At 33.5% G+C, this 17184-nt stretch overlaps 1 protein-coding gene across 10 annotated transcripts in view; it reads right to left on the reverse strand.

Annotated features, from left to right (window-relative positions):
- The window catches only part of RAPGEF6 (Rap guanine nucleotide exchange factor 6), a 214405-nt gene that overhangs the window by 148897 nt on the left and 48324 nt on the right, over nt 1-17184 (reverse strand). For 9 of the 10 annotated variants that reach the window (XR_007461556.1, XR_007461555.1, XR_007461558.1 and 6 more), the window contains one exon: nt 14271-14340. Coding sequence is in view for 3 of the 10 variants with exons in the window: in XM_049648461.1 (XP_049504418.1) it covers nt 14271-14340 (70 nt within the window). In the remaining 7 variants the exon portion in view is untranslated. Of the gene's footprint in view, nt 1-14270; nt 14341-17121; nt 17146-17184 lie in introns of those variants that run through there. The other variant, XR_007461559.1, reaches the window with a different exon arrangement.

The following is a 17184-nucleotide window of genomic DNA, read 5'->3' on the forward strand; positions in this document are numbered from 1 at the left end:
AGTGTTCATTTATGAAAAGGATCACAACATGGAGAGCCTGTCTGAAACATAAGAGCAGAAGAAAGGCCTAAAACTGGGGGGTGGAACAAGAACACTTAGAAAAATCTTCCAAGAAACCAATCCCAATCCTAACCACAAAGTGAAACTAGAGAAATTTGAAAGCATTAGTGAACTAAAGGTAACTGTAATAATAAAAAAATCCAAACCTAGTTCAACTCTAGCAGAAGAAGAGGTGTGGCAGGCTTAAACACTATCTATCCTAAGTCTCTATTACCTTACACACAATGTGTATCATTAAATCCAAAATAATGAGTCATATAAAAATAAAAAGCGTAAAGAAACAAACAGCAAAAACAAACAAAAATCTAATACACTGCTACAAGACAAAGCAAACAATAGAGCAATCCATGAAAATCAGACATGACCCAGATACGGAAACTATCAGAGAATTTAAGGCAACTATGAATGATATAATAAAGGTAGAAAGGTAGACAATATGAACAGATAAAAAATTTCAGCAGAAATAAAGAAAATAATAGAGTAAAATTACAATGTGAGAAACAAAAAACATGGTACTAAAGATGAAAAAGATGTTATGCAACTGAATTAAGTAGTGAACTTAAAAGACAAAAAAAAATTACCCAAACTGAAATACAGAAAAAAAAAAGAGAGAGAGACAGCAAAAAAAGAAAGATGAGGGAAGTAAACAGTGTATTGAGATGTAACTAAAAAAAGTATTACGAAACTGGGAAGATAAGGCCAAAAGAAATCATACAGGATGCAGTATAAAGTCAGCATGAGATTAAAAAAAAAAAAAATGGAAATCACAGAAGATACAGATAGGCTGAAAATATTTAACCTATACTTAAATTTCAAGAAGGAGATGACAGAAGAACAAGATCATGTCCAAAAAAAAAAAAAAAAAATGAAACTTTGATTAAAACAAAAACAAAACCCAAAGAGGTCCAACAAATCCCAAGCAGGATAACTGAAAAATACAAATACAAATTCATACAGCAATGATAAAAAGACTTTTAACACAGCCAGAAGGAAAATGATGATCCTCTATAAAGGAAGGTCAACTAGATTAGTAACTGACTTCTCAAAAAAAAAAAATAAATAAATAAGTGACAGAATGGGACTATATTGACTGCTGAGAAAAAAAAGGATTCTCCTCACCAAATTGCATTCATGGCACAACAATACTCAAGAATGCAAACACAGTTTTGGAAAATTAGAATTCCTCACTATTTAAGAACATGGTTATCTCATTTTTTTCAAATTTCTTAAATTTATAGCAAAGTATTTTTAAATTTTTTTAAAGTTTTTATTTATTTTTGAGAGAGAGAGAGAGAGCGCGCAGCACAAGCTGGGGAGGGACTGAGTGAGAGGCAGACACAGAATCAGAAACAGGCTACAGGCTCCCAGCCGCCAGCACAGAGCCCAACACAGGGCTCGAACCCATGAACCATGAGATCATGACCCCGATTGAAGTCAGATGCTTAACTGACTGAGCCACCCAGGCGACCCTACAGCAAAGTATTTTTATGTCAATGTATTCTTCTCTTATGTGATATGTATGTGTATGTGTGTATAAAACAGGTCAATTGCTTCATCTCCCTAAAAAAATCTGCTGGGATTCTGATGGGGATTGAACTCAATTTTACAGGAATTTAGGCAATATTCCTTTCTCAAAAATCCTCACTCTCTTGATTTAGATCTAAAGATTTCAAAATTATTTATGTTTTATATACATGTTTCCTACAACTTTTTTTAGATCTATTCTAATGTATATGGACTTCTTGATGTTTACAACTGGTATGTTCACTAAATTACATTTTTCTAAATACCTGTTTCTCATAAATATAAATACAGTTGATTTCTGTATATGAATAAGCATCCTGTGACCATGCTAAAATCACTTATTAATTCTAAAAGTTTATGTGTATATATTTTTTTATTTTCTACATACAAATCATTTCACCTGTTAAGGACAGTTCTATATTTTCTTTCCCAATGTATCCTCCTTCCCTTCCCTAAATTCCCCTAAGCACTTCTTAGCCAGGGATTTTAGTAATGCTGAGCTTTCCATATATTCCCAAATTCCAGGATAAAATTTTCAATATTTACTGTATTAACACAGATACCTTTAATAAGGTTATGAAAGTTTCCTTCTTTTCCTAATTTGCTAAAAGTTTCAAAAATCATAAATGGGTTTTGAGTACTACCAAATGCTTATTCTGTATCTATATAGATGATATGACTCTTTAATTACATTAGTCTAATTTTCAAATATAGACATACCTCAGAGATATTGCAGGTTCGGTACAAGGCTACTTTAATAAAGCAAAAATTGCAATAAAGTCAGTCAAATAAAAATTTTCACTTCCCAATGCATAACTTCTGTTTATAAAACACTGTTGTTTAGTAAGTGTGCAACAGCATTATGTCTAAAAAACAAAGTACATTCCTTAATTAAAAAATACTTTGATAAAAAATGATAACCATCCTCTAAGCTTTCAGTGAGCTGTAACCACTGATCATAGATCACTGTAACAAATATAATATTGAAAAAGTCTGAAATACTGCAAAAAATTACCAAGAAGGGATAAAAAGACACAGAGGTGAGCAAATGCTGTTTTAAAATGACATCAAAAGAATAGCTCACCAAGGGTTCCACAAACTTTTAATTTGTAAAAATACTGTATTTGAGAAGCACAATAAAGCAAACTGCAATAAAACAGAGTACCACCTGCTAATTCAATCAAGCTTGCAACTCTGGAAATAAATTCAACATAGTCGTGATAGTTTATCCTATGTACCACTGGGATTTGATTTGCTAATAGTTTAGAATTTTTAGATTTTTCATTAAAATAAACAAACAAACAAGCTGAGGTGCCTGGATGGCTCAGTTGGTTAAATGTCCAACTCTTGATTTTGGCTGAGGTCATGATCTCAGGGTTTGTGAGTCCAAGTCCTGTGTTGAGCTCTGAGCTGATAGCACAGAGCTTGCTTGGGATTCTCTCTCCCCCTCCCCTGCTCATAGGCTCACTTGCTTGCTCACTAGCTCTCTCTCAAAATAAACATTAAAAAACAAAAAAAACCCACTAACCTGTGATAATGCCTTTCTGTGATATGATGTACTTGTCAGGTTTTGCTATCACAATCAAACTGGGCTCTCACACACTTACTGTCACTTATATGTCAATAAAAATAAAATTAAACTGGATGCATTAAAAAAAAAAGGCAATTAGCCTTTCTCTTTCAAGACTTTTTGTATTCTTTCTTATTTCAATGTTGGAAAAACTTCACCAGTGAAACAATGTGGATGGATATTTCCAAATGAAAAGGTCTATTAATTACAGATTCACTTTCTTCCTATAATGGATCATGAAGCTTTTCTGTGTGTATGCATGCATGAGCTTGTTTTGGTAAGCTGTATTTTTCAAGGAATTTGATGATCTAAAATTTAAAATTTAAGTTTTAAATAATTTTTTTTATTTCTATCTTATAATGTGAGTGCATGAGCACGGGAAACAGGAGCAGAAGTAGGGAGGGGGGGAAGAAGGGAGGGAGAGGGAGAGAGACAAAGAGAATCCCATGACCCTGGAAATATGACCTGAAATGAAATCAAGAGTTGGATGCTCAACCGATTGAGCCACCCAGGTGCCTGATATTAAGCTATGCAACATGTTTTGTTCTTGACTACTTTTGACAAAGGTTTATCAAATTTATTACTCTGTTCTGAGAAACAACTTTTACTTTTATTGATTCTCTTTAAGTTTGCTTTACATGTCACTGATTTTTAAATTTATCTTGTTTCTTGGCTTCTAATTTCTGTAGGTATAGTTTGCTGCTCTCTAATTTCTTGATGTGGATGCTTCATTGAGTCTCAGCCTTTCCTTACAGCATTAAGGCTTAAATTGCTCAGCTAAGATGCAAGACGAATTTCATACATTTTGATATATCATCTTCATTCAGCTCCAAATATTTTCTCATTTTCATAGTGACTCTCTGACAAGTGATTTAAAGTATATTCCTGGGGGTGCCTGGGTAGCTCAGTTAGGCATCAGACTTCAGCTCAGGTCATGATCTTGCGGTCCATGGGTTCACGCCCCACGTTGGGTTCTGGGCTGACAGCTCAGAGCCTGGAGCCTGCTTTGGATTCTGTGTCTCTCTGTCTCTCTGCCTCCCCTCCTCACACTCTGTGTATCTCTCAAAAATAAATAAACGTTAAAAAAATAATAAAATAAAGTATACTCCTGAATTTCACAAGTTGCATTTTGTTCTAGTTGTTTTTGTAATTGGTTTTTAGATTTTCCATGGTGGTCAAAAAACAAACTAAAAATTAAATTCTTTCTTGAGATTTATTTTATGTTCCAGAGAATAGCCACATTTAAAAATAATCCATGTGCACTTGAAAAGTAGATGCATTCTGTTATTAATGGGTGTAATGTTCTCTACAGAACTATTGGGCAGAGGTTCAAATCCTCAAAATCCTTACTGATTCCTCATGCTTGCTTTATCACTTTTAGAGGGATGTTTAAATCTCTCACTGTCCTTGTGGATTTGTCAAGTTTTCTTTTTACTGATGACCACTTTTTATATATCTTATAGCTGTGTAAATAAGGGATGTAAAAATCTAGGAGTGTTTAACCTTGATACGTGTTTATCATTAGGAAATACTGTTTTTGCATTAAATAATGCTTCTTGCCTTAAAGTACACTTTGAGGATTGGAGACACACCAGCTCTTTCGGTTAATGCTTTTAAGACACAACTTCTTCCATATAATTGTTTTCCCCTTGCTCTTTTTTTTTCCTCCTTCACTATCTCAGCCAGAAGACTGAGAAGTTCTGTTTCTTCTCAAACTTTATATTTACACTGCTATTTTTTTTCAAGTGGCATATAATTGTGTTTTAAAATTTTTAATCTGGGGCACCTGGGTGGCTTAGTTACTTAAGGGTCTAACTCTTCATTCTGGCTCGGGTCATGATCTCACAGTTCCTGAGTTGGAGCCCTGCCTTGGGCTCTGCAATGACAGCATGGAGCCTACTTGGGATTCTCTATCTCCCACTCTCCATCCTGCCCCCACTCACATGCACGCATGCTCTCTCTCTCTCTCTCTCTCTCTCTCTAAATAAACTTAAAAAAATTAATCTGATAATTGCTTTTTTACTGGAATACTTATTTCATTTAGATTTATTGTAATTTCTGATATACTTGAAGGGAAATCTAACATCTTATGTTCTTTGATCCTATTATGTTGTTTCTTCTCTCCTGTGTTTTATTTTCATTTATTATTCCATTTCTTTTTTTTTTTTTTTAAACTAGGTTTCATGCCTAACACAGAGCCCAACGTGGGGCCTGAACTCACAACCCTGAGATCAAGACCCAAGCTGAGATCAACAGCTGGATGCATAAGCAAGTGGGCACCCAGGTGCCCTCCAATTCTCCTCCTATTAATTGTAAGCTGTATATTTAGATGACATATATGCTTGACTTATTAAAATCCATTATTAGTGTAGTTACCACTTTCTAGAAAATGCAAACATCTTAGTATTCTTCACTCCATCCCTCCTTTTCTTATGTCATGTGTTTAATGTGGAAAAGACACTTAAAACTGGTTTCTGTAGTCAGTACACATATAAATTCTTTACACTGCCCTTATTTCTTTCTACCTATCTATGCTTCCATCTGTGATTCCCTCTTGCCTGAAAAACTCCCAGTTAGTAAACTGAGTGCCTGTCTACAGATGAAAATGTTCTTAGCTTTTGTTGGAAAATTGTTCAATCCTTAACAAACGTACCTTAAATTTTTGCTGTCAGTAGGTGTTTTACCAGTTGTGGTGGTTTAAAAGTAATGTATTTTCTTTTTATAACTCTGTTTCTTGGTTTCCGGTTTTACTGTAATGTGCTTATGCCAAAGTTTCTTTGTATTTATCCTGCCTTGAGATTGTAGAGTTCTAAAATCTGTGAGTTGATTTGATAGTTTTGGAAAATTCTCAGCCATTCTCTCTTCCATTACTTCTGTCATGTTTTCCTTCTATGAATCCAATTACTCATGTAAGACCTTTTCTATTATCTGTCTCCTACACTCCATCATGTATTTTTAAAGTTTTTTCTTCATCTGTTCATTTTCTTCCTGCTTATAATTCAGTTCCCTAACCCACTACTCAGCCAAGTTTTATCTTCTGTAAAACTCACCTACTGAGTTATTTTCATTTATAGATGTTTCTAGTTGTAGAAGTTGGAATTCATTCTTTCATTTTGCAGTTTCTAATCTTCTAAATCTCTCCACTAAATCCTTGTAATACCCATCAGCTGTTTTAAAATCTGCATGTTACCTCTGATATTTGGATCTCCTGTGAATTTATTCCTTCTGCCCATTTTCCCTCTGGTTTCTCTATACTTTTTGATGTACTCCACGGAGACTTTACCTATTTCATCAACTGTCAAATTGTTTTCCAAAGACAGTGCATCACTTTCTATTTCTACCAGCGATGTATGAGTGCTTGAATTTCTCTACACCCTTGCCAATACTTATTATGATCCACCTGTTCTCTTACTGTTCTTTTACTATCTGTGGGGAAACAAAGTCTTCCCTGGGCCTCTTGTGCTTCCACACATTTTGCTGCATTGGCCAAGAATGCAGAGTCCTAACCACTCATTAACTGGGCCATTTCTCAGAGCTGTGCTTGTAGTTAGCAATCCTGAAGGATGAGATAATGTTTCCTGCTGGGGAAAAAAAAAAAAGCAGGCTGCTCACTATAAAAGCAGTCATTCCCCAAGCTCAGTGATTCTCAGTTGCGATGCAAACCTACTATGTGTGTGGCATCAGTATGGGCCACCCAGCATTGCCTCTGTGGGACCTGGGAAGCAAGAGGAATCTAGAGAAATATGCTAATGATATGCTGCTTGCTAAACTACAAGTAAAAAAGTTCTCTGTTTCTGACCCACAAGTCTTAAGTCTTCTGCCAACATATATGAAATAAGTAAACTACCAGATTACATAGTAATCAAATCCCACACGTGATAATTATCTAGTTTAGCATTTTTATTGCTATTTTAACACTCACCCATTTTTATGCAATCAATAACATCAATAAAGCTTATTCTTTTTCCTATTTCACTCTCCCTTTTCCTTCATTTGTATTATTTCTATTCTATCACAACATATAAAACTGTAGTGTTTCCCTCACATCTCTACCTGTGTTTTAGTATTACCAGTACATTTATAGATTTTCAACATTCATCTTTGTTTCTTTTACTGAGGTTTTCCCAGTTATTTCTCAGGTGGATTAAATATCCTCCAGCAGATTCCTTAAAAACAGCTCATGGGTGTGTTCCCTAAGTTCTTCTATGTTGAAAACTGTTTTCCCCTACCCTGATAAAGATAGTGTGGCTGATATAAAATCATTAGTTCATACTTTCTTTTTAATTTTATTTATTTTTCTTATTAATGTTTGAATGCTTCTATTTAGTTTTGTGTGTGTGTGTGTGTGTGTGTGTGTGAGAGAGAGAGAGAGAGAGAGAGAGAGAGAGAGACAGAGAGAGAGAGAGAGAAAGAGAGACAGAATCCGAAGCAGGCTCCAAGTGAGGGAGAGGGAAGAGGGAAGAAGAGGGAAGAAGAGGGAAGAAGAGGGAAGAAGAGGGAAGAAGAGGGGAGAGGGAGAGACAGAATCCGAAGCAGGCTCCAGGCTCCCTGCCCAATGCAGGGCTCAAACCCACTAACTATGAGATCATGACCTGAGCTGGAGTCGGACGCTAACTGCCTGAGCCACCCAGGCGCCGCTATACTTCCTTTTTTTAAAATGCTGCTCTACTGTCCCTTGTTTTGATTGTCCCAGTGGTATTTTAAATGTTTGAATCAGTTCAATTTGTTTGCCTTTGAAAGTTATGTGAGGTTTTTAACTGTAAGCTTCAAGGATTTTTTCTTTGAAATCAAATAGTTTTATCAGGAAATGTCCTGGAAATGGTAGTTATGGGCTCATTTCCCCAGTTCCCAGCAGACCCTTTGCATGTATAGATCTGAATCTTTTTTAATTTCTAAAGAATTTTCATTAAGTATTGTTTTAAATATAGTTGCTTTCCATGGATTTCTCTGTCTTGGAAGTGTTAAAATTATGAACATTATCCCTTCATTGCCTAACTTTAATTTTCACTATTTTCTCTGACACTTGTTCTATTCCAGCTTTGAGATACAATTCACATGTAAGATTGTTTAAATTCAGGGATGACTGGGTGGCATAGCTGGTTAAGCATCCGACTCTTATCTTGGCTCAGATCATGATCCCACAGTCCGTGGGTTCAAGCCCCGCATCAGGCTCTGTGCTGATGGTGTGGAGCCTGCTTGGGATTCTCTCTCTTCTTCTCTCTGCCCCTCCCCTGCTTGTGCTCGCTCTCTCTCAAAATAAATATATAAACTTAATAAAAAAAATTAAGATTGTGTAAATTTAAGGTATACAATGTGCTGATTCAACACATTTAGATGTGAAATGATTTATCATCATTGCCTTAGCTAACACCTCCATCACATAACTACCATTTCATTTCTGGGGTGACAAAGTTTAAGATCTGCTCTCTCAGCAGCTTTCAAGTACATTAATACTTCTGACACCTTGTACTTCATTCTTTTTGTCATTTTCATTTAGTTTTTTCCTTTTTTTTTTTAACTATAGTTGACACACAAGGTTAGTTTCAGGTGCACAACATAGTCATTTGATAAGTTTATACATTATGCTATGCTCAGAGCTACCATCTGTCACCATACACATTATTACAATATCATTGACTACATTCCTTTCATTCCCATGACTTACTCATTTCGTAACTGTAAGCCTCCATCTCACACTCCCCTCCTTCACCCATTTTATCCACCTCCCACCCTGCTTCCCCTCTGGCAACCATCAGTCTGTTCTCCATATTAATAGGTCTGATTCTACTTTTTCTGTTTTTTTTTTTTTTGTTTTTTTTTTTTAACATTCCACATGGGTGAAATGTTAGTTGTCTTTTTCAGTCTGACTTATTTCCTTAAGCATAATATCCTCTAGGACCTTCCATGTTATCACAAATGTCAAGATCTCATTCTTTTTATGGCTGAGTAATATTCCATTGCATATATACCATATCTTCCTTATCTATTTGCCTATAGACACTTAGGTTGCTTCCAATTCTTGGGTACTGTAAATAGTGATGCAATAAACATAGGAGTGAATGTATCTTTTCAAACTAATGTTTTTGTTTTCTTTGCGGAAATACCGACCAGTGGAGTTACTGGATCATATGGTACTACTTTTTAAAAATTTCTGAGGAACCCCCATGCTATTCTTCACACTGGCTGTTAACAATTTACATTCCGACCAACAGTGTGTGAGGATTCCTTTTCTCTACATCCTCACTAACCTTTATTTCTTGCCTTTTTTGATAGCTATAACATGATATCTCACTGTAATTTTGATATGTTCAATGTACCTTATTAAACTTTCATTTGAGTGTATTCTCCCTGAGGCATCCTTAATTTGTTTCTAAAATATTTTTTTCCTGTATCTTCAATTCCTTTACTGATTTTATACTCTATGATTCTATTTTTCTTCTCATTTTCTTTTCTTGGTTTTTGAATTCCTGATTTTATGTTTTTAAAAAGTGTCCTCGAATGCTTGACTGAATATGTTTATCTCTAAAGTATGGTCAATTTTCATCTGCATGGTTTTTTTTCTAGAGTGGGGATAATTGGTATGTAATGAATCTGTTTCTCATTTTTTTTTGTAATAACTATATGCATTTATTCACCTTCCCTTTTTATCTTTTTGTGATACTGGAATGTTTTACAAGATTCCTAGTTTAATAGGAAATTATCAAATACTTTTAGGTCCAGGTATTTTAGGATACTTTTTCCTTTTGTTTTGCAGGGTGGGAGGTGGGGAAAGGCATCGTAAGACTGTAATTTTGTTTTTACTTTGTCTTGCAGAAACCTAAAATTTCCCAATGTGTTTCTTTCTTCTTTAGCACTTAAATACCTTTGTCTTAACCCTGAAGATACACACTTAGAAGACGACTTTAGCAAATCATTTCATTTTAAATGACTTCCCTGTAATCCGTGTTCTGATCTATGACACACACACACACACACACACACACACACACACACAGTTTTACATTTTGTGTGGAGTTAGTCCTTCTGGCAGTGCAGGTTAACCTTAGTCCGCTTGTTAGCTTCCATCTTGTGTGTTTTCTGCAAATCTGCTTGGTTGGCCTTTGCTCACCACAAAGCCTTGGATGGCTGAGGGTTGGGAAAAGACAGAGTGGGAGAGATAACATGCTGAGAATTGGTGGGTTTTCTCCTTTTACGTACTATTACTTTCAAAATTTGTCATTCTCTGCTTCCAAGTTATGCCATGAGCATGGTATATGTGTACAATTCTTTCACTCTTCTTGTAGTTCTGCATTGTATTTGGAGGAAATGTTGGGAGACACTTTGTTAACTGGTTATCACTGTCTTCTGCTACCCAGAGGAGTCAGTTCTAAAACTTTTTAAAAAGGAACTAACAAATTCTAGAAAGCAATGGACGTTAAAAGTTAAATAATGTTGTCATGGGGAAGATCTTTCTACTAATAAGCATGACCCTAACCAGAAAGTTCTAAGAGGAAAATACCTTTATAGATTAAAAAAAAACCTGATGTAAAATTCATTTTAACTTCAGTGAGAAAATGATATATTTACAACACTGTATAAGCAAAAGGGCTCATTCCTTAATAAAAAGCTCTTAATAAAAAAAAATTTTTAAATAAAAAGAAGAAGAATCCAGGTAGGAAAATGGGCAAGACAGAATAACAGTAAGAAAAAAAAAATGCCCATAAATAGGTATATGAAAGTACGCACAAGTAAGCTGCAAGAGGGACATTTCCTTATAATATGTCAGATTAAGACGACTAACTTAACAGGTGATCAGGAAGATGTTCATTACCAGGCATTCCCAATCACTAGAGGAGTTACTCAAATTTGTACAAATATACAGTCAAACCATTTGAAAGAACTTATCAAAATAAGAAACATTTACTTCTATCATATTTGCAATTCTACCTTTAAGGAATGCTAAATAATTTCATCTAAAAAAATACAGAATACCAAAGATTTATACTGGTACAAAATATTTAATACATTTTTATATATCAAAAGATATAATATTGGGGCACCAGGCTGGCTCAGTCAGTAGAGCATGGAACTTGATCTTGGGGTCTTGAGTTCAAGCCCCATGTTGGGCGTGGTGCATACTTATAAAAAAAGATGTTGTCATGGTGATAAACAAAAAAAAAAAAAAAAAAATCAAGATTCATAGGACATTTTGATAAAATCCTTCAGAAATATCAGAAATAAAAATCTTAAAACTATTTTGTATTATCTTCTCCTATAACTTATAAAGCATTTTTTTTTTTTTTTATTATGCTGCTCATCAATGAAATGAGGTTTCGGAATTTAAAAATTACCAACCAACCTACAATCAATCAATAAATATTTGATGTGATTTTTTGGTAATTTTTAAGATATTATATACACACAATTTTTTTTCTGAAACATCTTAGTATAAATTGACCCCAAAATATGTCAATATATATTTCCTAAGAGCAAAGATTTTGTATCACACAACCCAAGTATATTTCTCAAAATCAGCAAATTCAGTATTATCTAATCCACAAGTCCATATTCAATTTTCATCAATTGTGCCAAATGCATTTATAGCCACATTGCCCCTCTGTGTCCAAGATTTAATACAAGATCAAGCATTGTGTTTAGTAATGTGTCTTTTTTTGGTCTTTAATCTAGAATAATTCCTCAGTCTTTCTCTGTGTTTTTTGACATTGGAATGTTTAGAGTATAGGCCAGTCAATGGGTAGAATGTCTTCAATTTGTTTTGTCTGGTATTTTCTAATGACTACATTCAGGCATGCATTTCTGGCAGGAAATTCTCACAAATGTGATATTTTGTCCTTCTCAGTTCATCATATCAGGACTAGTATGTTATCAGCTTGTGCCCAGACTGATGGTGGTAGCAATGATATTCATTATAGGGGTACCTTCCATGTTACCCCATTAGAAATTTGGTAATTTTTCCCTTCATAAATGATTTGTGGAGAAATATGTTCAGATTATGTAAGTATTCTGGTTTCTCAAACATTAGCCCCCAAGTCTTAGCATTCATTAATGATTTTCTAAAATCATTTTTTCTGTATTTATTAGTTCACATTACATTATCAGGAAGAACATCTCCCTCATTCATTCATCCATATCTGGAGAACTTATAAATTCTTATGTTATATACAGGGGTATGATTAATTAATATGAATTTTTATGTGGATTCTCAAATTGTCCCAGATTTGGCAAACAGGAGTCCTTTTAATCTGGTTCCTCTTTTGCCAGGTTCCTATAATTCTCTGAGTATTTCCTTGCTTTTAGGATGGATGATTAAAATATTTTATACTTTGATATAGAGGTAAGTTATAAGGATTATACATTTGTAAAATCTCAACAACTTGTACACTTAAAATAGATGTATTTGTGCACATCACTCTAGCTAGCAGCACTGTGCACTGTCTCCAATGTTATGAGCAAGCAATTCTTAAACCACTCTGTGTAAATAAATATAATGATAATAGAAATCAAGTTTCTCACTGGTAGAAAAAGGAGGTACAAAAAGCCAAGAGGAAAGGCCAGAATAAAGTCTAGGTATCAAACACATATAGAAAGAAAGATATATGTACACATAAGTGTGTGGGTATACATACACTCACAGATATATTTTCTAACTCTGTTTATTGAGAGGCCCTATAAGCAAAGAGGTGCTTGGAGCAATGAAAACAACTGGCAGCCACATCATGGCTTTAAATACTATCCTCCAGTAAAAGCAAGCAGGTGTCCTTAGAGAAAAGGCTAACTTCAGATATGGGAAGAAAAAAGCTTTCCCTTTGACCTAAGGGAAAAATTAATTTAATAATATATGAGTGATTAATTTCTACGTTATTAGCTTAACATAGTGAACTAAATACTTAAAAATGATTAAGACAGTAAATTTTATGTTGCGTATTTTTACCACAATAGAACCAAACAACAACAAAAAAAAATGCACATGAGAACACTGCAGTAAAAAGCACAATTCTTTCCTGATAAAGTAAAAGAAATACAAAATAGATCAAATGACAAATCAGTGAGAAAACCAGTACTTCTTGAGCTAGTTTTCTTGCCATGTCCCTCAATACATTTACTTAAAAGGGAGAGAGTTCTGAGGCCTTACTAGATACACTATACATACCAACACTTAAACATAATACATAGTCCAAGCCTTGAGCAAATTTCAATGGACTTAACATTCACTGAATACTTACTATGCAAGCAGCACTCTGCAATCCTAACAAAGACACAAACTAATTAAGACCTAATTTTTGTCTTTAGGAGTTAAAATATGAAATTTAGGACAGTCAGTGCATGATAATGTAGGTGATCGAGTTTGTAGAAAACAAACTATTTGAAGATGTGCATGACAACAGCACCATGAAATGGTGAAATGGTTTAGTTTTGATGCCTGACAATAAAATCCTTCATTAAGAATGCAATCTCACTTCTCGATAGTTTAAAATCAAATTAGATGACAGGATCATCTACATGAGATGCTAGGAGGACAATGAGTCGATCGAGGTCATCTCAGAACAGGTTAAAACAAAGCTGTGTTTTTGGTTCTTTTAATGCTTAGAAAACAAAATAAAGTTAGATTTTCTAACTTTACATCAACTACCTAGATTTCTTAGGAAAAAGGATTATTCCTTAAATATACTCTAAGTAAAAATATTAAGATCTAAACCACTTCTTACTTGGTTATAATTTTGTGTCTCTTTGTCTCTCTTTCCCTCAAGTCCAGCACACAGATTGATGGATGTTAAAAGATTATTAACTAAATTGAATCAAGGAAAAGAGAAAACACTCGAAAAATCAGTGTGCCTTCATTTAAAATTTCTGGTAAAACTAGTAAAAGAAATCACCAAATTTGTAAATGTTGTATGTAATTGTATCATTTTCCAAATTTTCTCAAGGATCAGGAAAAACTTAAAGTAGGTAAAAACATATCAAATTTGGTATATAGGTCTGATGCTACTTAATATTTTAAATGTCACAGTAATGGAACCTCCTTCAGTATTTAAAAGCTTACATTTAAAGTTGAAACTCAAGTATGTAAAACAAAAAACAAAGAAAAAAACAATTCAGCATTCTTTAGAGTTCTTACCACAATCATTTCTGAAGGCTCTAATACAAGACAATCACATCCTCTTTTTCCTCCAAACTGCTTACCAAAACTATAAAAAAAAAACAAAAAAACGATTTCTTTAGCAAAGATTACAGATAAAATATATCATATAGGAAAAAAAAAAACACCCAAAATCCTAGATGTTAACCAAGAAATTGTAACCCTATCACATATGTGAATAAGATTTTCTTAAAAACAAAATCACCTTTCTTCTTGTTTACAGATGTAAGTGATCTCAACAAAATTCTCTGTAAAAATTCTTTTAAAGTATCTGCCTTCAACTCGTCTCTAAAGCTAATCATAAAAGATACTTGCCTAATCTCAAGTTTTGATTTTGGTATAATGTTGAATTAAAGTAAAAACACCTAATAAAAAATGAAGCCACCACTATAAGAGTACTTTTATGAAAATAAATTATTATAATATTTTGGGAGCAGTAATAAACAAAAGATACAAAGAACTTAGAAAATATAGCCACATTTAAATACATAAATAAATGTAGTAAGATAAAGAGGTGATTTATTTTTCAAAAACAGTGTTGGGAGTTCATGGCTAGTTCTTTCATAAAAACTAAACTGATTTAGTTTTCAAAGAAAATATATTTCTACATTCTTTACCTGGGAGAAAGATTTCTCAGCAAATCAGAAAAGCGAGCACTCATAAAGGAAAAACAATGTTTCCGTTTGAAAAGAGAAACTGATAATTTTAAAAAGTGGGGAGGAGGGAAGAGAATAGTTGTTAATTATCTAAGAGACACAGTATTAACATACCTAATATGCAAACCACACTTAAAGAAAATTATAAAAGCAATCTAAAATATTACATCAATGAAAATTAAGTACCATGGCCAATTATAAAATATCTAAAATATTGCTCCAAAGTAACCAAATTAAAAAGTAACTCCACTAATCATGCAAAATAGAAAATATCAAAAAGTAAACTTAATAAAGAAAGTTTAGTCCTTTATAAAACAGAAGTCCTTTATAAAACATTATGCAATTTTATAGATAGACTGGAAACAGAGATTGAATAAAGAAAGTGACCTATCATGTACTTTTATGAAAAATTCAGTATTATAAAAATTTTAATTCTCCACATAAAGTTATATACAAATAATGGTTCATAACAAAATCCTAAGGTGCCTCCTTAGTGCACAGTAGGCATCACGTCAATCTTGCAACAAAATCTTAATATCTAATAAATTACTTCTAAACATAAAACTCACTTTTTTTTCTTAAGCAGAACAGTCTATTTTTTGTTTTTTTCTCCAAAACATCACCTGATCATCTTATGCATAAAATAATTAGAAGTAAATTTGTCAAAGTTTGCTTTTACTGAAGATAGAGAAACAGGGACTAGATTTATTCTCCCACCTGAAAAAAAAACTAAAACATCAGACGAAATATATAAAACATCAGTTTCAAGACACTGGAAAACAGAAAGGACAGGGCTGTGATCCCTAGAAGTGAAAATAAAAAAAACTTCATTTACATATGAGCACTAGATCAGAATTAGGAAATTTCCTTCTCTATGTCTAGTATGCTCAAAATTTTTATCATGAGGGGGAGCCTGAGTGGCTAAGTCGGCTGAGTGTCTGACTCTTGATTTTTGGCTCAGGTCACAAGCCCTGCATTGGACTCTGAGCTGATAGTGCAGAGCCTGCTTAGGATTCTCTCTCTCTCACTATGCCCCTCACCCGCTGGTACTCTCTTTCCCTCTCCAAATAAATAAATAAACATAAAAAAAATTATCATGAACAGGTTTGGTTTTTTTTTTTTCAAATTTTTTTTGTTTACTAAAAGGATATGGCTTTTGTCCTTTATTTTACTAACAGAGTATATTGTATTAATTGATTTATGGATAGTAAACCCTTTTGCATTCCCAAAATAAATCCACTTACTCAGTTTTTAATACTTTATTAATATATTCCTGGATTTGGTTTGTTGTTATCTTGTTAATGATTTCTGCATGTATGTTCATGAGAGATAACAATGTATAGTTTTCTTGTGATGTCTTTGTCTGGTGTGTCAGGATAATATTGGACTCATAAAATAGGTTGTAAGTGCTCCCTCTTCCCCTATTTTCCAAAAGAGTTTGCATAGGATAATTAACAGTGCTTTCTTAAATACCTGAAAACATTTAGCACTAAAGCTCTTTGGGCCTAGGCTTTTCTATGTGGGCATAAATGTAATGATCAATTTCTTTACTTTTTATAAGTACAATCAAAGTTTCTCTTACACTCTATTTATGGCAATATATGTCTTTGTAAGATTTGCCCAATTTGTTATAAAGTGGCTCATAAAATTTTCTAATATTTTAATTTCTGTAGGACAATAATGTCTCTTCTTTCAAGCCTCATTTTGGTAATTTGTGTTTTCTTTTTAAAATGGTCAATCTATCCCAAAGTTTATCAACTTTGTTGACCTTTTCAGTTCATTGATTTTCTCTATTGTTTTTATGGTTTTTATTCCAGTGATTGCTACTCAAGCTTTACCTCTTTTTCAAATTTACTTTGCTATTCTTATTCTTAAGATGGAAACTTAACATGACTGAATTGAGACCATTTTTCTTTTCTCATGAAGGTGCTCCAAATTGAGTGCTGTGAATTTCCCTCCAGGATGCTTTAAGTGAAACTCAATATTTGACATGTGATCGTTTTCATTTATTTCAAAACATTTTCTAATTTCCAATGTCAACTATTCTTTGACCTATGGGTCATTTATAAATATGTTGTTTGAATTCCCACATTTCTTTCTGGAATTGATTTATAATTTAATTCGAACATACTCAGAAAACAAACCCTGAATTATTTCACCCTTTTAAAACTTACTGAGATTTGTTTGATAGCCTAGAATATGCTCTATCCTGGAGAATGATCTAGAAGTCTGAAACA

This window comes from Panthera uncia (genome assembly GCF_023721935.1).
Source record: "Panthera uncia isolate 11264 chromosome A1 unlocalized genomic scaffold, Puncia_PCG_1.0 HiC_scaffold_17, whole genome shotgun sequence".
Taxonomy (NCBI): Eukaryota; Metazoa; Chordata; class Mammalia; order Carnivora; family Felidae; genus Panthera; species Panthera uncia.